Source organism: Phycodurus eques, chromosome 6, assembly GCF_024500275.1.
Source record: "Phycodurus eques isolate BA_2022a chromosome 6, UOR_Pequ_1.1, whole genome shotgun sequence".
Lineage (NCBI taxonomy): Eukaryota > Metazoa > Chordata > Actinopteri > Syngnathiformes > Syngnathidae > Phycodurus > Phycodurus eques.
The window spans coordinates 31,787,509-31,810,654 of record NC_084530.1 but is presented as its reverse complement, the minus strand read 5'-3'; the positions used below and the strand labels follow the sequence as shown (position 1 = coordinate 31,810,654).

Below are 23,146 nucleotides of genomic sequence, written 5' to 3'. Positions count from 1 at the left end.
GGCTATGACAGCGATGTGGCTCGGGAGAAGGCCGTGGACTACGTGACCAAGGTCTACTCGGCCAGCATCAGGAAGATGACTGGAACCAAACCTCACCTGCAGCACAAGGAACTTCCTGTGGAAGAGAGGTAACTGCGCACGCTTCTCATTGGCTACTTGGCATACTATTAAGCAAAGCAAATGTATTTATATATTGCATTTCATACACAAGGTAACTCAACGTGCTTTACACGATCAAAAGCTTTTTGAAAAATAAAGAGAAACATAAACATAAAGCATCTTAAAAACTTTTAAAAACGAAGAGAACAAATCCAGTACAATACAACAGTGCAGGAAAGATCATTTCAGAGTTGAAATGTTCTAAAAAGGCATGAGAAAAAAAAGAACAGTTTTGAACCTGGATTTAAACACATCGACACTTGACGCCGCTTTGACTTCTGTTGGCAACTTATTCCATTTGTCTGCAGCATAGTAGACCACCATGTTTGCTTTGGACTTCAGATCTCAGAGCCCTACTGGGCTTATATCCCATTAACATGCCTTTAATGTATTCAGGACCTGAATGAAGCATTTAGGAATTTATAGACCAGTAGCAGAACTTTAAAGTCTGTGTCTATAGCTGACTGGGAGCCAGCGTAGAGACTTTAGAATTGGCGTAATATGCGCTGACCTCTTTATTCTGGTCAGAACCCGAGCTGCAGCATTCTGAATGAGCTGCAGCTGTTTAATGCTCTTTTGGGGGCGTCCAGTCACAAGACCGTTACAATAGTCAAGCCTACTTGAGATCAAATCATGGATGAGCTTTTCCTGGTCTGCTTGGCACATCCAAGCCTTCAATCTGGATATGTTCTGTACGCTGTTTAATGATTGACACTGAAGGTCTTATCTGGGTTTTTGGCCTTGTTTATGGTCTCGAACCTGATCCTGGTTCTTGGTGTATTCTGGCTTTTGTGTTTTCAGACCTCCGGTGAGTCGGGCAACTCCGCTGCCTGACAAGCTCGTGAGGAACGTGTCCAGGAAGAAGAAGGCAGTGGAGGTGAGACCAGTTGCGGTTTTGGTCTCGGTGGGCTGACCTGTCGTCTCGGGCCTCATTGCGTTTTCTTCAGGACTTGCAGCTCGACCACGTGTTCGGGTACCGAGGCTTGGACTGCCGTAACAACCTTCACTACCTTAACGACGGCGCCGACATCATCTTCCACACTGCGGCCGCAGCCGTCATACAGAACCTGTCCTCCGGTTCGTAGCGCACCCCGGAGCAGGAGTAACAAAAGTACTCCTACTCTGTACTGAAGTATAAGCACACATACTCTGGTCAAAGTAGAAGTACCGATTCAAGTCCTGCGCTCCTGTAAGTAAAAGTAACAAAGGACAGACTCGGAAATGTATTGAAGTACAAAAATATAAATGAATATTCCTGTCCATTACTGTATGTACAATACCCGTTTTGCTAACATGGCACAACCCACACACCCCGAAGAAATACTGCACACACTGGGGGTGGAGCCGACGAGTCTGCGCGTCAACTTTACCACTCCGCAATGACGATTACGGCTTGACGTCAATGAATCGTCAATCGCGTGTTTTGGCAACAACGCGGACACCAATTCAAGAGATTAAGACTTCACGGATGTAAAATAGCAGCGGTGCCTCAAGCGTGTGGAAATATTTGATTCACAATGAAACCACTCGCAAAATATAAAAGTCTGTCCTCAAATGTATAAATGCTCGCCCATCCGCTAACACTAGGTGACGAGCAGCCCCCAAAGCAGCACGTCAGCTGTCAGCGATTTCACCAAACGCTGTCCCGCAACAGCAAAAAAAACACACGGCATACTGTAGCGTCTTCTGAGAAATTAAAATTAAAATGAAGACAAGACAAGATCGATAACCTCTTTATTGTAGAAATGAATGGTTCATGTCGCAAAAGAAAACATCCAACAACATGGCTGGGAAACTGTGGACTGTGGGGAGTCAGTGAGCCAAGTTTGCGTCCGGAGGCGCGCACACTCGGGCTGGAGCGGCTTCAGATTTTTTGGAGTTGACGCTAAGGTCGCCGTAGTTTGCTGCGCCGGCCGAAATGTTGCGTAACAAAAAAATGTTTTTATTCGCTCGGGGTAACAACTGAAAAAACACCTTACTGAAACCCACTATTTTTCCCCATTAGACAGATTTTCAGAATGCCAGAAGATAGTGCTGCTTTTTAGACTAGCACAAGGGACAAGAAATTCTTCCTGGAACCGACAACATCAACTGCCAAGTTAATTTGGAAAACAATGAACAACACCAAATAAACAACAATAATCAGTTAATATATAGTAAATGGGGGGGGGGGGGGGATTATTAATAGTTAACTTTAATGCAAAATACATTTTTATCCGATTAATCGATGAAATAATCGACCCAGCGGACCCTGCATACACGTGGTTCGTTACCCACAGGTCCACCTATTTGCGGATTTAAAAAAAAAAAAAAAAAAAATTCTATTTTCCTTAATCATTCTTGGCGGGGGGGGACAAACACCTATTTATTATTGCTGGATTTACGCTATTGGCACTCGGGCTCGGTCCTTAGATCCACTGAAATTGGGGTTAGCTGCAGCTCTAGTGGCCGTGTTTCCTGTGCCAACAGGAACTCAGAGTTTCTATCTGGAGCACACAGACGACATTCTGTGTCTCACTGTCAACCAGCACCCCAAATACCAAAACGTCATCGCCACGGGACAGATCGGTGAGTGATCACTCTGCTCGTCAATCGTCGAAGGCTTTTTCTGCTGCTCCCGCCGCATGAACGTGGCTGCGTTTGCTCCATATGCCGCTTTTCTGTTTTGTTTTGTTTTTGCTTCCTCGTCGTCTCCACTCCTTCATCAGGTGACATCACAGAAGTCCCAGGTAAGCCCCGCCCACCCGGCGTCCCATCCGTGCGGTGCACGTCGGATGTGTCGTTTGTGTAGAAGCTCAGATGTCCGCCGAGTATGGAATGTGTGCTTGTGCGGTCTCGATTGTCATCGCGTAGAGTACAGCTATCTGCTGTCTATGGTTACTATATCACGGCTCACTTATTGCTGATTCGGTGCATTGCGGATTTTTTTTTTTGATTGATTGTGTAGTGCAGGTACTGACCTGCACATATTTGGTACAGAGCAACTCACTGAGCAAATTCAACACATTTGGTAAGTGACCAAGTTGCTTAGAGATGCACTGAACACGATCCGTACGCCACTGCTTAACTCACAACCCAGAGTCTCATGAAATAAAGTCACAAAAAACAATCAAGCCCGAAGTACAGTATCATGCACACATTCATAACAATATGGAAGTAAAGAGCAACATTTAGCTTGGTTTTCTTCCACCTGTAGTTTAAAAGAGTACCGCAGGAACTTTGGGAAGCAGCAACAAGGACCCTGATGCTTTGCACAAATTGGAAGCCCTGAAAGCTCTGCTTCCCCTGCTGAAGAGAGGAGGGGCTTGGGGAGAGCTGCACTTCTTCCAAAGGAGCCCGGTATCGAGTGGCACAAAGTGGTACTACAATGAAGTCGGGCAACTCTAGATTGGGACTCGCCCGAGTACTGTAAGATCCCCGTAATAAAATAGCGGGGGATGCAGAAGGTACGAGATACAGTGCAGGTTCATGATGAATAGCATCAAAGAGTCCAAAAATGGCGATGTCGCGAGTCCGGTGTGATGTCGGCATGCGGGCCTCATTTCCATCATCTGTTTGATCTTGAGTCTGTGTGGACTGCGTTGGTTCTCGGTCCTGTCGTGGTCTGAGCTACATTTGACGTCGTGCTCGTGACGAGCTAGTTGATGACGCTAGATAAGTTACTCACCTAGCTACTTACGGTTTGTGCTGTGCGGCCTCAGGTTTTGCTCCATGCATCCACGTGTGGGACGCCATGACCAAGCAGACCTTGTCCATCCTACGCTGCTCCCACGCTAAAGGCGTCGGCTACGTCAACTTCAGCGCGACGGGGAAGCTGCTTCTGTCTGTTGGGGTGGAGCCCGAACACGTCATCACCGTGTGGCGGTGGCAGGAAGGTAAAAAAAAAAATGTGGTCGGCGCCTCCCGCGGGACAACCATCGGATGAGTGTTTTTGACGGCAGGGACCAGGATCACGAGTAAAGGGGGCCACCCGGAGCGGATCTTCGTGGTGGAGTTCCGACCGGACTCGGACAGCCAGTTTGTGTCGGTGGGCATCAAACACATCAAGTTCTGGACTCTGGCGGGCGGCTCGCTGTTGCACAAAAAAGGCGTCGTCGGCGCCGTGGAGGACGGACGCATGCAGACCATGTTGGCGGTGGCCTTTGGAGCCGTAAGTCAAAGTCTGGCTTCTGGAGACCTTAAGGTCCTGACCTACCCTGGGAGGACAAATACTTGCTTCCTCTACTTTGTCTGAATATTTAAGTTTGTAAAGCATTCATTCCTTCATCTTCCATTCCACTTATCCTCCCATGGGTCGCGGGCGTGCTGGAGCCTATCCCGGGTATCTTCTTGGGGCGAGAGGGCACATAGTAACAAACAACCATTGGCGCTCACAATCACAGCTACGGGCAATTTAGAGTCTTCAATCAACCTAGCCTGCATGTTTTTTCTGGGGTGTGGGAGGGAGAAAAGCTACGCAGGCGGGGCAGGGATTTGAACCCCGGTCCTCAGAACTGTGAGGCGGAAGCGCTAACCAGTCGTTCACCGTGCCGCCTTTTGGTAAACCACTGTAGTGACAAACAGATCTCTGAAGATGGCGGCATTGTATCAATGCGGATTTGAGATCAGCACAGATTTGCCAGCACTTTGGAAGTCGGACAAGTTTAGGCACCTCACACACCTCGCAGAGTCGCCACAATGTATGTATACATGTTTAAACAGTGTATGTGTCGCTGTAGATAGTAGGAAGTGTGTGAGAAAAGACGACGCAGATTATGGAGTCAATGGCGAACACCATTTGAAAAAGCCATTGATGCTCAACTCGAGACATGCGGTGAGTCAGCGGCGCCCCCGGCGTCTTTTCGAGTTGTAGACCTCTAAATGATCATTTTGCCGTCAGAAGCCCGTCCTCATCCTCAGTTTTGGTTGTTTTATAGTTTGAGGCGTCACAAAAGCAACAAATATTCGCGTCAAAGTCACTGTTCTGCTTGACATGTTTCTTTTCACAAAAAGCTTATTTTCTCCACTCTTTGGTCCCAAAGCAGTGCTTTTGGTGAAACCGACCCATGTTCTACTGCTGATTGCTAACCAACACAAAAAGGTAGAAAGAAAGGAGAGCTTCTGTGTGGGTCTTGAAAGATTGGTCAAAATGCTGAAAACCGGATGGCGATCTGGGAAACTGCTTTGAAAACGGCTGGCAGCGATGAATAAGCTTAGAATCTTTTTGGGCAGGCGTCAGTGACTCACGGATTTTGGATCTCGGAGCGGAGGCAGGGCTCGGTCCCTAACCCTGACAATAGCGAGGGAACACTTAAGTACGCAGCGTGAGTGGGTTTGCGCCTGTGTGTGGTGTAGAACAACCTGACCTTCACCGGCGCCATCAACGGCGACGTGTACGTGTGGAGGGAGCACTTCCTGGTCCGAGTGGTGGCCAAGGCGCACATCGGTCCGGTCTTCACCATGTACACCACGTTGAGGGACGGACTCATCGTCACGGGTGGAAAAGAACGTCCGTGAGTACGCGGGCGGCATCGGGAGGCCGGGCGGCCGGCCGGTTCTTCTCATCTGACCGAGTTCTCTCGCCGCGACGAACAGGACCAAGGAAGGCGGCGCCGTCAAACTTTGGGACCAGGAGATGAAGCGATGCCGAGCCTTTCAGCTGGAAACCGGTCAACCGGTGGAGAACGTCCGATCCGTCTGCAGAGGGAAGGTAGGAGTGGCGACGTCACCGCAAACGCGCTACGGAATGTCGCGGTTAACTAGATGGAAACCAGTTCCATTCTTGGAATATTTGGGATGTTCCCTTAAAAGGAAACATGTTTTTGTGCAGTGATGTCAATCTGACGTGACTGTCAAAATGTTGTCTCTCTGTATTGGCTCACATTAGTTCATTCTACCACGAGTTCTTTTCGACAGTAATTCCCCCCTTTTGGAGTCGGTGACCCCAAACCAAACTGACCTAGACACAGATTTGACTCTGATGATCCAGGGCAAGATCCTGGTGGGAACCAAAGACGGCGAGATCATCGAAGTCGGAGAGAAGAACGCGGCGTCCAACACCATGATCAACGGACATACCCGGGGCGGGATCTGGGGACTGGACGCCCATCCTTTCAAAGACGTCTTCATCTCGGCCAGCGATGACGGAACCGTACGCATTTGGGACCTGGCTGATAAGGTCAGACTCACAGCTCGGGCTCATTTTCTCACAACCGACCGCGGATACGACGCTGAACCCTCTTTGATCGCGGCGTGGGTGGGGGGGATACGTTCCAGACCCACCCACGATGGGTGAAAAAACGCGATATTGAGAGACAATATCAAAAAAAAAAAACTGCTCTTTTATAGTTTTGCTCATCCTTGATAAAGTAAAAAATGCAATAGCTTATAAATTCGACACACCACAGAGAAGAGTGTTGTTAACAAGCCTGCCAAATTTGAATGAATTAAAAAATGGGGAGAAAAGTATGTAAAATGAGGCTCCAAAATCGTGAAGAATAGAGACCACCTCCTCCGAGCTGCCGGACGCTGAAAACCCCACCGAAATGGTGGCGCTATATCTCCAAAATTCCGTACGAAATTGTTCTCAGTCTTTGTACATTTTCAGGACTTATCTTCAAACACATTTTATCTACAAATCACTTCAAAGGACCTTTACACGGTCTTTAAAGGGGAACTTTAAAAAAAAAAAAAAAAAAAGCAAGAGCACATTGTATGTGTCAGCGTTCGGCATTTAGGCATATTTGGGTCTTGCGGAGTCTGCGGGCCAGGACGAGCCGACTCAAAGACAGTTTTGTACATCTGGCGGTCAGGAATCTGAACTCCCTGCCCGCTCCGCACCCTCGACTGTACCTCTTCTGTCCTCTGCCCACCTGAACTGTGACGCACACGCATCGATACACGCTCACCAGACGCAGGGTCGCACCAGCCACTCGGGCGGCATTGAGGTTTTCTCATCTAATTTATAAATGTCTTATTTGCCTTGGTTCTCTGACCTTTGTTATTTGCACATTCAATTAATACATTTTATACTGTATATACCATAGTTTTATTGAGCTTTCATATTGATGTTATTATTTGTACTGTCTTTCGGAGCAACGCGGGCCCTTGAGTAGCCTAATTTCAACCCAATGTGTTATGCATATTGAAGAATTGACAATAAGAGCACCTTGAACCTTGAATCTCACAAAAGACACTTAATTATTGACTTTCTGCATCAGACTAATATACCAGCCAGTGAACACACTAATAAATATAACACATTACTGATATTGATAGCGGCGGCACGGTGGACGACTGGTTAGAGCGTCTGCCTCACAGTTCTGAGGACCCGGGTTCAATCCCCGGCCCCGCCTGTGTGGAGTTTACATGTTCTCCCCGTGCCTGCGTGGCTTTTCTCCGGGCATTCCGCTTTCCTCCCACATCCCAATTGGAGACCTTAAATTGCCCGTAGGTGTGAATGCGAGTGCGAATGGTCGTTTGTTTGTATGTGCCCTGTGATTGTCTGGCGACCAGTTCAGGGTGGACCCCGCCTCCTGCCCGATGATAGCTGCGAGAGGCTCCAGCACGGCTCAGAAAATGGATGGATGATATTCATAGCATCGAAAGTCGAAGTTTTAGAAGAACAGATATTGAAACACAAACGGTGCAGCAGCAAATAAAAAGACAATATACCAATACTTACAGCCAGGCATATATTCTTATATTTTTTATCCTCTGCAAAGAACGACTAATATTACTGCCGTACTGAGGAGCCGAGACCGTCTCCACGTACAGTAGATCCGTCAGTGGGTCTGTCTTCGACTGCCCCCAGGTGGCCAAAGCGTGCAGACCAGAAGGAGCAGCTCAGTGCCCCGTGAATTGATGTCAAGTGTGACAAAAACTGTCGCGCAAACGATGACCGGCGAGATAGCCACGGTGGACTTGATTCTTTGTCTCCTAGAAACTCCTGAACAAAGTGAATCTGGGCCATCCCGCTAAGTGCACGTCGTACAGTCCCAACGGCGAGATGGTTTCCATCGGCATGGAGAACGGAGAGTTCATCATACTGCTGGTCAACTCGCTCACCGTGTGGGGCAAGAAGCGAGACCGCAGCGTCGCCATCCAGGACGTACGGTACGACCTACGATACCGCCTGACTTTGAAGGACGGCCTGATTTCTGAAGGCGCTAAACTGAATGCTGACTCTCACAACTCGTTGATTGGCAGCCATTTTCAAAGCAGAGTTGCCCATACTGCCGGCCGTTTTCGAGCATTTTGATCTTTCAAGATCTTTCCACAGAATATTGTCTTCCGTGACCGTATCGCAAGCGAACTTACCAAAAGACACAGTAGACTCGTCTTTCATCTGGAAAAAAAAGTCTGTGTCCAGGTAGGGATGCACGATAACCGGTAACTCATCCCTCATAACCCGTCGAATATTGCTCTAAACGTTTCAGTCTCGTCTTTTTACAGTAGCTTTCTCATATTTATATCAACGCAAGAGACCGCCACGAAAGCCAGAAAAGAACGCCTCGTGGACGAGCTTTCTTTACCGCTTGGCTGGCTGGCTAGCGTCGCACAGTTTTAGGTGTCGTGAGGACAGCACAACTATAGCAGGAGGGCCGTTGTGTGTTTGGAGATGAGATCTCCATTTGGAGATGATCTAATTCATCATCCAGTGAGCGAACGTTGCAAAGTAAGATGTCACGCATGGGCGAGCTAGCGCTGTTAGCCCACCGCGCTTCCGCTTGCGGCCAACCCGCCCCCGCTCGCCCCTGTGTCTGCTTGAGCCGCTAAGCGAGTCCGCCGCTTCGTAGTTCTTGCCGAGAGCCGCTCTCCGAAGGACGCGAGTGTCGTAGTTACGAGCTCAAAGTCACTGGGCGCTCGTCGTTTCAGCAGGCGCTGGCGATCCATGTGCTACTTTACAGCGGATATTGACTATTTTTCGTGTTGTAGGCGGAGAATGTTTGTGAAAATATCCATGACTGTCCCGAGCAAACAGCAGCCGCTGAGGACCGGCACGCCGCCGAATGATATGGCTTTTGTTCATCGGTCCATTTTTCTTCAGTATCGGACCGATAAGTGTGACGTCATTTCCCCACCAATATCGGGCTGATAACTATCGTGCATCCCTATTTGTAGCTTGTTCGGTTATTTCGTAATCAGCAGTAGAACATGGGTCGGTTACACCAAAAACTCCAGTTTCTGAACAAACAGCAGAGAAAACAAACTATTTGGGAAAAGGAACATGTCGAGCAGAACAGTGACGCTGACGCTAATAATCGATTGATATTGTCAATTTTTTTGATTAACTGATAAATCATGTCTTTCCTATATTGAAAAACAGAATATTATTTCAAACATGAATTGATTCAGCGACTGGTTTGGTCCGTAACGTGCTGAGTGAGTGAAGTTATTGCCAAAAATTATTTAAGGACTCGCTGATGCCCTCGAACTTTGAATCGCATTTCATCTCCTCAATTATTTTGTTTGCCATGAAGTGTGATGACTCATATGAAACCAAATAAAAACCAGAGACACCGCTTTCAGATGTCAAAACACGTCCTCTTTGACCGACTTCCACTTTAAATATATGATGTACACAGAGAGAGTTTAACTAAAACGGGAGCTGATCTTTTTCTTATTTGTTTTTTCCCGTAAACACGCAGTTGTCTCACAAAATGGACGCGTCCGCGGGCAAACGATTCGCCAAATCTTTCTCTCGGTTGTCCTTCTGCTTGTTACATGCGGTGGATTTAACAAGGTGAAATATACCGTTTTCCATCTCCACGTGTTGCTGACGGTCGTAGTGGAGGAGCAGAAGATTTTGCTATAAAAGCAATATCATGCTCAGGAGCTTCTGCGGCAGCAGCAGAACGCGGTAATCCACCATTTTCGTTGTGAAAGTTGGCTGTGTTCGCGCGTTGACGGTCACGCCAAAACTGGGACCAGCCCGTCATCGTCTCAGGAAATTGGATGGAATGGAGTCAATTCTCCATGTAGTGGACAAATACCCCAAGGACATCATTCTGCGCAACTCCCACACCTAACGGCATTTACCGTTTCATGAGAAACTAAGACCATCAGTGTTTAATCTGCAAAACTCCGGTCGACTAATTGGTCGGGTTTCGGTTTTGTATTTGCATCTACTCCTCAAACTCTGTTCAAATGTTTCGATCGTTTGCCAGACGTAATCCTGGGTGAGCTCGGTGAGTAGATCAGGGATCTGTACTTGACAAATACACTGGCTGGAATAAGTATTTAACATGTCACCATTTTTGTCACTACATATATTTCCAAAGGTGCTATTGACATGAAATTTGACCCATACATACAAAGAGAGTAGAACAAATAAGATCAGAAATTGACACGGGGAAAAAGTATTCAACACGTCAGCTGGTATTTATTGAGTACTTTGTACAAAAGCCTTTGTTTGCAATGACAGCTTCAAGACTCCTTGTGTATGGAGAAACTAGTCGCATGCATTGCTCTGGTGTGATTTTGACCCATTCCTCCACGCAAGCGGTCTTCAAATCTTGAAGGTTCCGTGGGCTTCTTTTATGGACCTTGAGTTTCAGTTCTTTCCATAAATTTTCCATTGGATTCAAGTCAGGTGATTGGCTGGGCCATTCGAGCAGAATGAAACCATTTGAAAGTTTCCTCGGCAGTACGTTTTGTATTATTGTCCCGATGAACTGTCCACCCTCGTTTCACTTTCATCATCCTCGTAGATGGCAGCAGATTTTGTCAAGAATGTCTTGGTGAATTTTCCCATTCATCCTTCCTTCAATAATTTCAGGTCTACCGGTACCATTTGCTGAAAAGCAGCCCCACGCCATGATGTTCCCGCCGCCGAACTTGACTGTTGGTATGGTGTTTCTACGGTGATGTGCAGTGCCATTTCTCCTCCAAACAGTTCAATTTTGCTCTCATCCGACCAGACTATATTCTCCCAGTATTTGACTGGCTTGTCCAAATGTTGTTCAGCAAACATTAAACGAGCTTTGACATGCTTTTTTTTTTCCCAGCAATGGGGTCTTGTGTCGTGAGCGTGCATACAGGCCCTGGCGGCGGAGTGCATTACTCACCGTTTTCCTTGTGACAACAGTGCCTGCTAGTTCCAGGTCTTTTTGAAGCTCTCCATAGGTGGCTCTTGGTTCTTGGACAACTCTTATTATTCTTTGCCCTCTTCTGTCAGAAATGTTGATCGAGGCAAATGTATGGTGGCATGATTTGCGTTCCGCTTCCGTATTATGGCCCCAACCGCGCTCACTGGAGCATTCAGCTTCGATATGCGCCTGTAACCACTGCCATCGTTATGTTTGGCAACAATTCGTTTGCATTGGTCTTGAGACAGCTGTTTGCTCTTCCCCATCATGAGATGCGTCCTGACTCCCACCTTGGCACTGAGACCTTTTTTGTAGGCCATCAATTTGGACTGAACCAGCTGATATTCATTTGCACTGACAAGGGGCTGGATTGCCGTTTGATTATTGATAGATTTGAGGTGTTGTCTTGGCTTTCCACGCCTTTTTGCACTTCCCTTTCTTCATGTGTTCAATACTTTTTCCCTGTGTCTTTTCACATTATTACACACAACTTAATTTCTGATCTTATTTTTTCTACTTTCCTTGAATGTATGGATTACTTGGGGTGTTCCCAACATCTGGTGAAAATGTCATGTCAATAGCACCTTTGGAAATATATTTAGTGATAAAAACGGTGGCGTGTTAAATACTTATTTCAGCCGCTGTATATTAGTTTGTGGCAGTAAACCCTTGGATTCCAGTTGACGAATGGCAGCGAATGATTTAAGGGTCAATTCATGCTTTGGGCACCCGCACATTGGTCCATGTGGCGTAAGTATCGTCGTTAACCGCTGCACGTGCGCGAGGGTCTGTGCAGACCCCTCCGCGGTGGACCGCCTGCGCCTGGACGCATAAGCGCGCCGACCACACGTGCGCATAGCAACGGGGATACCTTGCCTCAAATCCGGTTGAATTTCTCGGTTATTGAGACAAATATGGGCAATAAGGCGGATACTCGTCTGGCTACCCTCTCTCGTCTTGAGGTAATATCCCTCGAACGACTCGCACAACTCGTGAATGCGGCAAAACAGACAGCGTGCTTGCTGGCAAACCTGTTAAAGAGCCGTAGATCTAGAATGTTCATCTTCTTTCAAAGGGTTTTTGGATTTCTTTTGTTCAGACAAAAAAGTAGGAATCTCTTACCTTGCTCACAGTTTCGGCTGTCACTCCAGCCGTTGTCAGCGTTGTCACTGCTTCCTGGTGCGACGTCTTTTAAAACAGCTAATCGAGTGGGGAAACCTTCAAAATGAAGTTTCCCGACCCGACGGAGTCTGCACTTCAACCCCCTCGCCGCTATTGAAGAACGGTGTCCCAGGTGTGCGGGAACACACGTGTTGCTTCCATGCCTCTGTATTTCTATTGACTGCCAATGTCCAAAATGGGCCACAATTAAAGCAAAGCAGCAAGCCAGACAACATAAACCGAAGAAAAGGGAAACCCAAACAGGAAACGGACACCAAAAACACGGACATAGTAACACTCCCATGTATCTGAGGAAGAATAGAACCCATACAACACAAAACATCAAGTAAATACAGAAAACTCAGACAACTACTCGTACGGCCCAAAGACACAATAACACAGGACAAGAAACGGCATCGTATATGAAATACCATGCAACTCTTGCAATAAAACATACGTTGGAGAAACCGGACAAACTTTCAGCACACCAGAATGAATGTGAGAAGGAAACAGTGGGACCATTCACCAGGACACAAAGACAGACAGCAGAACATCAGCCGAAACAGATGACTGCAGGAAGAATGACCACGTCCTGGACCGGGAAAATGAGAAGATCATCACCTCGGAAACCAAGAAATACAAACGATGGATAAAAGAATCAACAGAAATACGGAAACGTGGACGCAACACCATCAACAGGGACACCGTTCTTCAGCGGTGAGTAGCGCAGACTCCTTTATTTTGAAGGGTTCCCGATCTGATCGGCTGTTTTAAAAGGCGTCGCACCAGCAAGCAACGGCAGCTCTGACGAAGGCCGGAGTGACAGCCGGAACTGTCAGCAAGGTAAGCGATTCCTCTTAACGGGGAAAAAAACCCTTGGTTAAAGAGCCGTTTTCAAGCTTCGGACCTTCGATCCGAAATATTATTAACTTGTCCGTCTCCTCTGGCAATGTACCTGCAGCTGTCTAATGACCCTTCCTCAAAAGACCCGACCTCGACCCTGAGAATCTTATCAGAGGCAATTACAGGCCAATGTCAGCTTGGCAAAATTCCGTCCATTAATCAGTCAAGCCCTAGTTCATTGTATTTGCATGTGCTCCTCCGAGTCTTTTCAAATGTTTTTCCTGTTGGTCAGGAGCAATCCTGGGTTAGCCCGGTTAGTGGATGAGCTTTCACATCTGTCAGGCCCTCAGTGTCTTTGTGTCGCCCTCGTAGCTTCAGTCCAGACAACCGCTACATCGCGGTGGGTTGTGTCGAGAGCGCCGTGGACTTCTACGACCTTTCGCTGGGCTCGTCCCTCAACCGGATCGGTTACTGCAAGGACATCCCGGGGTGCGTCATCCAGATGGACTTCTCTGCGGACAGCAAGCACATTCAGGTTCAGGACACGCTCAAATTCTGCGTCTCGTGTCTCGCGGGTCTCGGTCCCACCGAAATGTCCTCGGCGCTCCTCCTCGCAGGTGTCCACAAGTACCTACGCTCGGCAGGTGCATGAAGTTCCTTCGGGGAAGATCGTCACGGAACCGTCCCTGGTTGAGAGGATCACCTGGGCTACGTGGACCAGGTGAGAGTGCGGACCTGGCGACAGGGCTGTCCAAGTCATTTTGTACCTCTGCTTTCTCTCCGAAGCTCGTTTGGACCGTCAAACCATGTCTACAATGCTGTATTAGCACCTCATTGAACTCTTACATACAGTAAGCCCCCGCAGTGAATGAGTTAATAGCAAGAAGAAGAGGCAGAGAAGGTCCCCAACTAATAGTGTAGGCCCCTAACAGGAATCATGGTTGTTCCCGCGTCGCAGAGAGAATAAATGCCTCTAGGTTATGTTGGATGCTGCGTTTGTCTGCGTTGCTGCTCTGTGTGTGTTCAACGAGGATTTGTGCGAAAATTCACAATGACCGTAACATCTATGCTAATTTCAGTTTGCATTATGTGGTAGCATTAAGATAGTGGTCTTTCATAAGTCAAAATGTTGGTGTTAAATCAATTCAAATATCCAATGTTTCATTGTAGTTTGTTTTGCGTGTCAGCTTCTTCCTACTACTAAGTGTTGTGGGAAGGAACGGATTAATGGCTTTTCCATTCATTTCAATGGGGGAAAAGGGTTTGAGTGTCACAAATTATTTGATTGCCGTGTGGGTCGGGCTCTCGTCCGGAGCGTACCCCCGCTATAAACGGGGCTTCACTGGATACGCGACAAATTGATGGATAGAACTAGTTTTCAAAGCAGAAGTCACAGAAAAGAGTTTGCTCAAATTTGTCAGAAAAGTTGTTTTTCCACATTGCGCCTTCGCTTGTTCAGACTTTGGGTCTTTTTGTGCAGCATCCTCGGCGACGAGGTCCTGGGGATTTGGCCTCGTAGCGCCGACAAGGCGGACGTGAACTGTGCGTGCGTGTCCCACGCCGGCCTCAATTTGGTGACCGGCGACGACTTCGGCCTCATCAAGCTCTTCGACTTCCCGTGCTCGGAGAAATTTGTACGCTCGCCGTGTAAAGAAAAAGTGCGGGTGCATCTCTGTGGCTAACTCGGGGTCTGTCCGGGGTTTTTTTTCGCAGGCCAAGCACAAGCGCTACTTCGGCCACTCGGCTCACGTGACCAACGCTCGCTTCTCCTGCGACGACAAGTTTGTCATCAGCGCCGGCGGCAGCGATTGCAGGTGACAAGCAGATCACGTTTCTTACCGTACAAAGCTTTGAAATACCAGCCCCCTTCCTTCTTTGCATTTTGTAAAATGAAAAATTGATTCATCATTTTGTTGTTTGTTTTTAAAGCTAACATCAATAAATGAAAATTTCCCAAATTCAATATACTTCAGATTTTGGCCTGTATCAGAAAACTAAATGGAAAATACGGGCCACAGGACTGAGTTGAGCAAAGAATGATTATTTTGATAATCGATGATTTTTTTTTTTAATTTATTGATAATCATAGGCGGCCCGGTGGCCGACTGGTTAGCACCTCTGCCTCACTGTTCTGAGGACTGGGGTTCAAATCCCGGCCTCACCTGTGCGGAGTTTGCATGTTCTCCCCGTGCCTGCATGGCTTTTCTCCGGGTACTCCGGTTTCCTCCCACACCCCAAAAACATGCGAGGTAGGTTCACTGAAAACTCTAAATTGCCCGTAGGTGTGAATGCTTGTTTGTTTCTATGTGCCGTGCGATTGGCTGGCGACCAGTTCAGGGTGTAGCCCGCCTCTCGCCCAGAGTCGGCTGGGATAGGCGCCAGCATGCCCGCCGATCCACGGGAGGATAAGCGGTACGGGAAATGAATGATGAATCGTATTTAAAAAAAAAAAAAAAAAAAAGTTTTTTTAATTTCCATCGCTTTATTCAAAAATAGGCAATTTCAAACTGATGGTGCAGAAAATGCACAAACATGAATTGATTCAACTTCAGTTTCTGGTTTGGTCCGTAACATCCGTCAGAAAATCGTCAAAAAAGGGGATTGTTTTCCACAGTCAAAGCAGATGTTTTCAAATGTCTTATTTGGATTCAACACAAAGATAACACTGGGTTACATGTTTTTCCAAAGCTTTAAGACTATTTTGCATCGCTGAATCGGAAAAAATGACATCCGTTTCTCTTGTTCAGGTCAGGTTTTTATTATTAATCAAAGGTTACAAACTTGGCTGACTGTAAATTGAATGGTTGACATCGATAAATGTAAGAACCTGCAAATTGAATGTTAAGTCATCATTCTTCAAAATTCTGCTGTTTACTTTAACCTCTAAAGCGAAATGACCTGTACATCTCAACAAAAACGTGGCCATAGTTCAAAACATTGACCTGATATTTGGACTTGGGACAACAGAATTGTCCTAAATCAGCTAAAAAATCCTAGATAATAAATTTGTTGTTGACCTGTGTAAGCAGTAATCATGGAGGACTATAGAAATTGGAGAAAATTTACCGTTGACAAGAATTTCTACTCGGTCAGCCGCATTTCTGGGAAGCCGCTCCCATTCTTGGAAGCGTATGGACAATTAAAACTATGAATGGAGTTATTCCCTTAAAAGGAAGGAAGCTCATGGAGCAAACATGTTTTTGTACAGAAACACAACGAGGCCAAGTGACCTCAACTCTCTGGTGCGGCTTCAACTTAGTTCAGTCGACCATATACGGTACATCATCAATAAAGACGAGTGAGCCCGTTCCAGAAGCAGCCATGCGAGCCCAAGCCATGACATGACCTCCACCGTGCTTCACAGATGAGCTTGTGTTGTTTTGGATCATAAGCAGATCCTTTCTTTCTCCATACTTTAGCCTTTCCATCACTTTGCTAGAGGTTCATCTTGGTCTCATCAGTCCGGCAAACTTTGTTCCAAAACGTTTGTGGCTCATCTCTGTACTTTGTTGCAAAATCCAATCTGGCCTTCCGATTCTTTGTGCTGATGAGCGGTTTGCATCTTGTGGTATGACCTGTAGATTTCTTCTCTCTAAGTCTTCTTCGAACAGTGGCTTGTGATACCTTCACCCCTGCCCTGTGGAGGTTGGCAGTGATGTCACTGACTCTTGGCTTTGGGTGTTTCTTCACAGCCCACACAATGTTTCTGTCGTCAACTGTTGTCGATACCCTTGGACAACCCGTTCGATGTCTGTTGCTCAATACGCCGGTAGTTTCTTTCTTTTTTCAGAACATTCCAAATTGTTGTATTGGCTATGCCCAATGATTGTGAAGAAGCTCTGATCGTTTTTCCTTCTATCTCTCAGCTTCTCCCATAGGCAGCTCTCTGGTCTTCATGTTTGCTTAAGAGCAAATGCATTTTTCACAGGTGAAACCCAAAACCAAAAACAATCAATCTAATTTTTAAGCAATCAATTGAAAAGGCAACACCTGAACAACTACAAACACCCATCAGTCACATGTTCCAATACTTTTGCTCACTTGAAAAGTGGGTGGCTTCAAACGGAAGGTGCTCTGTCCTGTGTTGTTGAACATCTCGATGTAAATACCACGAAATAAAAGCTGGAATTCTGAACTATTGTCTCATATTCATCTGTTGGTCTGAAACCCAAAAGTCTTCAGTACACAACAAAAACAAAGGAATTGACCTTGCCGTTCCAATACTTTTGGAGGGGACTGACTGCATTCCCCCTTTTGGGGTCAATGACCCCAAATCAAACTAAGGTTTTATGTTTGCCTCTTGGGAACAACTTTAAATTAAACCAGGTCTAATCGATTCAACGATGATCAAAATAGTTGTTGATTAATTGCTTCATTGTTGCACCTCTTGTCAATCACGACTCACTTTGGGTTTTTTTCATTGCTAATTGAAAATGAAAAAAGCGACTGATATTCACATTCTTTGACTCTGTTTCTCCTTCTAGTTTGTTCGTGTGGAAATGTCAATAATTGCCAGCGTGCTCCGGCGCGGCAGAGGCCCGGCGTCCTGTGACACCCTCGCATATTCCAAGCGCGTTTCCTGTGCGGGGATGTGCCTTTCCACTCCGACCAAACGGGATTTGTCTTTGGGGCGCAGTGCTACTACGTCACAGCAGGAAGTTGAACACTGTGGCTCCGCTTGTCTACCTCACCACGGCGTTCACTCGCTGAAGGTTACCATAGCAACACTCGCTGGGCTTTTATACACTTGAAGGAAACGTTGACTGATGCGTCGATAAAATGGGAAAAGATGCCGGAATACAGTGAACTCCCGTTTGTTGTGTGGGATACATTCCAGATCTGCTCGCGATACAGAGAGGCCGTATCAATTATTATTTATTTTTTTAATACAGCGGTGTCTTGAGTTGCGAGTGACCCGACTTATGAGTTTTTCAAGTTAAGAGCCGTCATTCGGCCGATTTTTGGAACGCTGTAGGGTGGCGGTGAACTCGACTCAACTCGCCTCGCAACAGGCAACAATGAACAATTCTTCAAAAAACAGCCTTCAAGCTGTTTATTGCCACTCCCGGCTGAAGTTTACTCTAATACAGAAGACAAAAGCTAATTACACTTTGTGTATTTAAAACAAGCATAGTTTAGCCTTTCAGTTTGCTAGCTTCAGGCTAACGCTAATTAGCGTATATGTTTGAAGCCCTCAAAGCAACAGATTGATGAGAAACGGTTCAGCAACAACATGTAGTGGGGCTCCTTCGGTCGTTTGTCGACCATGGCTATCGCGCCCTCGGAGTTTGGGTGCGATGCGGCTAGAGCTCGACCAACGCGCGAGTGGCCGTCTCTGGTGCACAAAGTGGAGATGTAGTGGGTCGTTGGGGAGCGCCCGTATGCGCGAGTCTTCCGTCTGGCTCTTGTCCTTTTTTTTGCCAGGTTCAGTATCTTCTCCTCGCCTGCCTTCTGCTGTTTGTTGAGCCAGCAGTGCCACCCGCTGCGCTTTGCTGCAGTGTCCGCCCAAATCTCTGTTTTGCTATCAAGGGCTTTCATGTCATGCTTGCAGACATCCGTATATCGCAGCTGCGAGCGGCCTCGGGGTCTTTTGCCCGATGCGAGTTGACCATAGAAGAGATTATACAGTACAAGACAATATAACAGTACTCAAATTCATATATTCTTTATCCTCTGCGTAGAACGACTAATATTACTGCCTTAGTCATAAAGCTGAGGCGTTATTATGAATCCCACTTGAGTTGTAGGCAGGACACGCCCGCTGCAATAAGATTAACCAATCATATAACAGCTGGGCTTCATAATAATGCGTCAATGAACTGTTTATCCGTCTGTCTCTTATTCTGCCCACATGTGGCCAAGGCGGGCACACCAGAAAGAGCAACCATTGGCAATTCAATGGACTGTGAAAAAAACGTTCAATTCTATTTGATTGGAGACTCTAAATCGCCCGTAGGTGTGACTGTGAGTGCGAATGGTTGTTTGTTTCTATGTGCCCTGCGATTGGCTGGCAACCAGTTCAGGGTGTAGCCCGCCTCCTGCCCGATGCCAGCTGGGATAGGCGCCAGCACGCCCGCGACCCGCGTGAGGAGAAGCGGCTCAGAAAATGGATGGATGGATGGATGGATGGATGGATGGATGTTTTTTGTGTATGTATTTATAAAGTATTTTCTTATGGAGCGCACATTCAACACATTTCAAGTTAGTAAAAGACCCGAAGTATTAAAGCATTCCGTCACACCTGTTCTCACGTCTCACTGTCAAGAAATAGGAGACGATTGCATAACATCACTTGAGGAAATAAAAGACTCTCTGGCTCCCAAAGTTCTCTAAAGTTTACTGTGAAAATGACTCAGAAAAGAAGACTATTAAACATTGTATATTTAAACACCACAAAACAAACAAACAAAACGACCGTATCATTTTGGCAAAAAAAAAAAAAAAAAAAAAAATCAGCTAGCTTAATGCTAACATACAATGCAATAGGCCACAGAAGGGCTATTGGAAATTAGCACAGAACAGCGGTTTTCCAACTTTTGACAATAAAATTTAGAAAATAAAATAAATAAAGGTATATTGTATCTGGAGCCGCAAAAGCCAGTCGGCTCCAGGGCGGCAGTTTTTCCATTGCAGCGCGTTGATAGATGTGCGGCGTTTGTCGCTTGATGCGCGGCAAAGAGTCACCGACTAATTTTTTCGCGATGGTCCACTTCAGTCGCATTCGGCCACGTCGTTGGCTTAAAAATCGTCGACGTAACGGTGGCGCAAACAATACACTGCCACTTAGCGGGGGTTCACTGTAGATGTGTTGTGCTACGCTAATGGCAGCATTGTGTGTTTGTGTATTGGAAAACAAAAACACCAAAAGCCAGGACACTTAACTATGTTTAGTCAAATGGCTATCTTACGTGGTTTATTTATTTGGTATGCTAGTTGCATGTTTCATTCAGATTAGCGTTTAGCAAGACAAGCTAACAAACAGCTAGTGAACAGGATGTCAAACACTGGAATAGCTAGCGTCGCTGATGCTAACGGTATTGACTTGATTCCATTTTAGCTTAGCACAAATGTCTGTGATTAGCATGTTGTATATTTAGTGGTAGTGTTTATTTATAGTCGGTGCTAACTTGACATTCAGGCATATTTTATACATTGTCGCTGTTTGACAAACAAATGCTACTCACAATCAGTCCCTCCGCTTAGCCGAGCTTGGCATCGAAGAAAGACGACCTGTGTCAGCCAGGCTAATGTAGCTAAAGAAGAGATGCTGTCATTTCTCTTCCTGTTTGTGATTTTCTCATAGTCAGTATTTCATGTTGACAAAGTTTACAAAGTGTGCAGAAATCATGTATGATTAGGAATTATTTCACAATAAAAGTACATGTGAAAATAAATGTTCAATTGTAGTTTTTGAGATCTTTTAAACAACACAACTTGATTTGGATAGCGCTCCAGTTGCCTTGATTCGACCTTTGTGGATTACCATCACCCAGATGACTGACAATCTACAAAAAAAAAAACTCACCATATTTAATAGACACGTTTCTATTTGTATTGTTATTGTGACAGTAAGTTAAAAGTGGCCAGTGATTGTCAAAGTGTGCTACGAGTACACGAAAGTACGATCCTGTTCCTCATAAGATAAATGAAATAATCCTCTCCTTTCTCCTCGTCCCATAAGTTTTGGTCATAGAAAGAAGACATTATGTCTTGAAAAATATATGGGTGTTTTTCCCCAAATTTGGTTATAAAGACAAAATATGACTTCCTTCTCATAAGATTTCCCCCCCCAGAAATTACATAATGTTCTCCCGTCCCCAAAAATCGAGAAAATGTGGCAATTTTTTTCTCAGGCAATTAACGTTTTTTCTAGAAATAAAAAAAAATACAACTTTCACAATGTATCTCGTAACATTGACCTTTTTCTCCAATTCTATGCTTCTTTTTTTTTCTTAAAAAATACTGTATGTCTGTTATCTCGAAACATTGGGGTTGAAAAAAAATCTGAAATGTTTGTTTTTAAACTAAACTTGTATTTAGGTATCAATTTTATTTAACTTTTATGTACAGTTTACAACCCCAAATCCAATGAAGTTGGGACGTTGTGTTAAACGGAATACAATGATTTGCAATTCATGTTCAACCTATATCTAATTGAATACACTCAAAGACAATATATTTAATGTTCTGATAAACTTGATGGTTTTTAGCAAATAATCACGAACTTGGAATTTGATGGCTGCAACACATTCCAGAAAAGCTGGGACAGGCTCATGTTTACCGCTGTGTTACATCACCTTTTCTTTTAACAACGTTCAATAAACGTTTGGGAACTGAAGACACGAATTGTTGAAGCTTTCCAGGTGGAATTCTTTCCCATTCTTGCTCGATGTACAGTTTCAGCTGTTCAACAGTCCGGGGTCTCCGTTGCGGTATTTTACGCCTCATAATGCGCCACACATTTTCAATGGGAGCCGGGTCTGGACTGCAGGCGGGCCAGTCTCGTACCCGCACTCTTTTACTACGGCGCCACGCTGTTGTAACACGTGCAGAATGTGGTTTGGCATCGTCTTGCTGAAATAAGCAGGGGCGTTCATGAAAAAGACGTCGCTTGGTTGGTAGCATATGTTTCTCCAAAACCTGTATGTACCTTTCAGCATGAATGGTGCCTTCACAGAATTGTAAGATATGCCATTGGCTTTAACACAGCCCCGTACCATCACAGATGCTGGCTTTTGAACTTCGCGTCCATAACAGTCCGGATGGTTCTTTTCCGCTTTGGCCCGCAGGACACGACGTCCACAATTTCCAAAAACAATTTGAAATGTGGACTCGTGGGACCACAGAACACTTTTCCACTCTGCGTCGGTCCATCTTAGATGAGCGCGGGCCCGGAGAAGCCGGCGGCGTTTCTGGGTGTTGTTGATAAATGGCTTTTGCTTTGCATAGTAGTTTCAGGTTGCACTTACAGATGTAGCGCCGAACTGTATTGACTGACATTGGTTTTCTATAGTGTTCCTGAGCCCACGCGGTGATTTCCTTTACACACGTTGATGTCGGTTTTTGATGCAGTGCCGCCTCCTGAGGGATCGAAAGGTCACGGGCATTCATTGTTGGTTTTCGGCCTCGCCGCTTCCATGCGGTGATTTCTCCAGATTCTCTGAACTTTTTGATGATATTATGGACCGTGGATGATGAAATCCCTCAATTCCTTGCAATTGTACGTTGAGGAACATATTGTCCTTCAACTGTTGGACTATTTTCTCCCGCACTTGTTCACAAAGAGGTGAACCTCGCCCCATCTTTGCTTGTGAATGACTGAGCAATTCAGGGAAGCTCCTTTTCTACTCGATCATGGCACCCACCTGTTCCCAATGAGCCTGTTCACCTGCGGGATGTTCCAAACACGTGTCGGATGAGCATTCCTCAACTTTCTCCGTCTTTTTTCCCACCTGTCCCAGCTTTTTTGGAACGTATTGCAGCCATAAAACTTCATGAGTTCATGATTATTTGCGAAAAACAAAGTTGATCAGTTTGAACATTAAATATTTTGTCTTTATAGTGTATTCAATTAAATATAGGTTGAACATGATTTGCAAATCATTGTATTCTGTTTTTCTTCGTTTAACACAACGTCCCAACTTCATTGGAATTGGGGTTGTATATTTAAATGTACATTGTATGTTCAGTATGTAGTGTTTAATTGAATACTTTAAGGACAGTTGTTTTTGTCTAAATTTAGGCGCAGTGTTAATGTTCAAAGTGTGCTTAACTTTAGGTTGTACGTTTTACGAATAAAATCTCTGACAAGCACTGACTTTGGTTAACGCCAACGATATTGCGAATGAAGTGAGAGTGCAGTTCCACTCCACGCCGACCGGGGGCGGAAACGTAAGATCATGGCTTCCGGCACA

General features: G+C 45.8%; 1 protein-coding gene across 7 annotated transcripts in view; it reads left to right on the top strand.

Moving 5' to 3' along the window:
• LOC133403943 (echinoderm microtubule-associated protein-like 6) overlaps positions 1 to 19,408 on the top strand; it is a 41,233-nt gene extending 21,825 nt beyond the window's left edge. For 4 of the 7 annotated variants that reach the window (XM_061679404.1, XM_061679401.1, XM_061679399.1 and 1 more), the window contains 16 exons: positions 2 to 128; positions 961 to 1,036; positions 1,107 to 1,236; positions 2,629 to 2,727; positions 2,868 to 2,888; positions 3,861 to 4,034; positions 4,101 to 4,309; positions 5,494 to 5,651; positions 5,734 to 5,848; positions 6,128 to 6,316; positions 8,081 to 8,253; positions 13,605 to 13,767; positions 13,850 to 13,953; positions 14,713 to 14,866; positions 14,946 to 15,046; positions 17,717 to 19,408. In XM_061679404.1, coding sequence (XP_061535388.1) covers positions 2 to 128; positions 961 to 1,036; positions 1,107 to 1,236; positions 2,629 to 2,727; positions 2,868 to 2,888; positions 3,861 to 4,034; positions 4,101 to 4,309; positions 5,494 to 5,651; positions 5,734 to 5,848; positions 6,128 to 6,316; positions 8,081 to 8,253; positions 13,605 to 13,767; positions 13,850 to 13,953; positions 14,713 to 14,866; positions 14,946 to 15,046; positions 17,717 to 17,741 — 2,018 coding nt within the window. In that variant the 3' untranslated portion in view covers positions 17,742 to 19,408. The remainder of the gene's footprint in view (position 1; positions 129 to 960; positions 1,037 to 1,106; positions 1,237 to 2,628; positions 2,728 to 2,867; positions 2,889 to 3,860; positions 4,035 to 4,100; positions 4,310 to 5,493; positions 5,652 to 5,733; positions 5,849 to 6,127; positions 6,317 to 8,080; positions 8,254 to 13,604; positions 13,768 to 13,849; positions 13,954 to 14,712; positions 14,867 to 14,945; positions 15,047 to 17,716) is intronic. The other 3 variants (XM_061679402.1, XM_061679400.1, XM_061679405.1) reach the window with 2 other exon arrangements.
• The last annotated feature ends 3,738 nt before the right edge of the window (positions 19,409 to 23,146 follow it).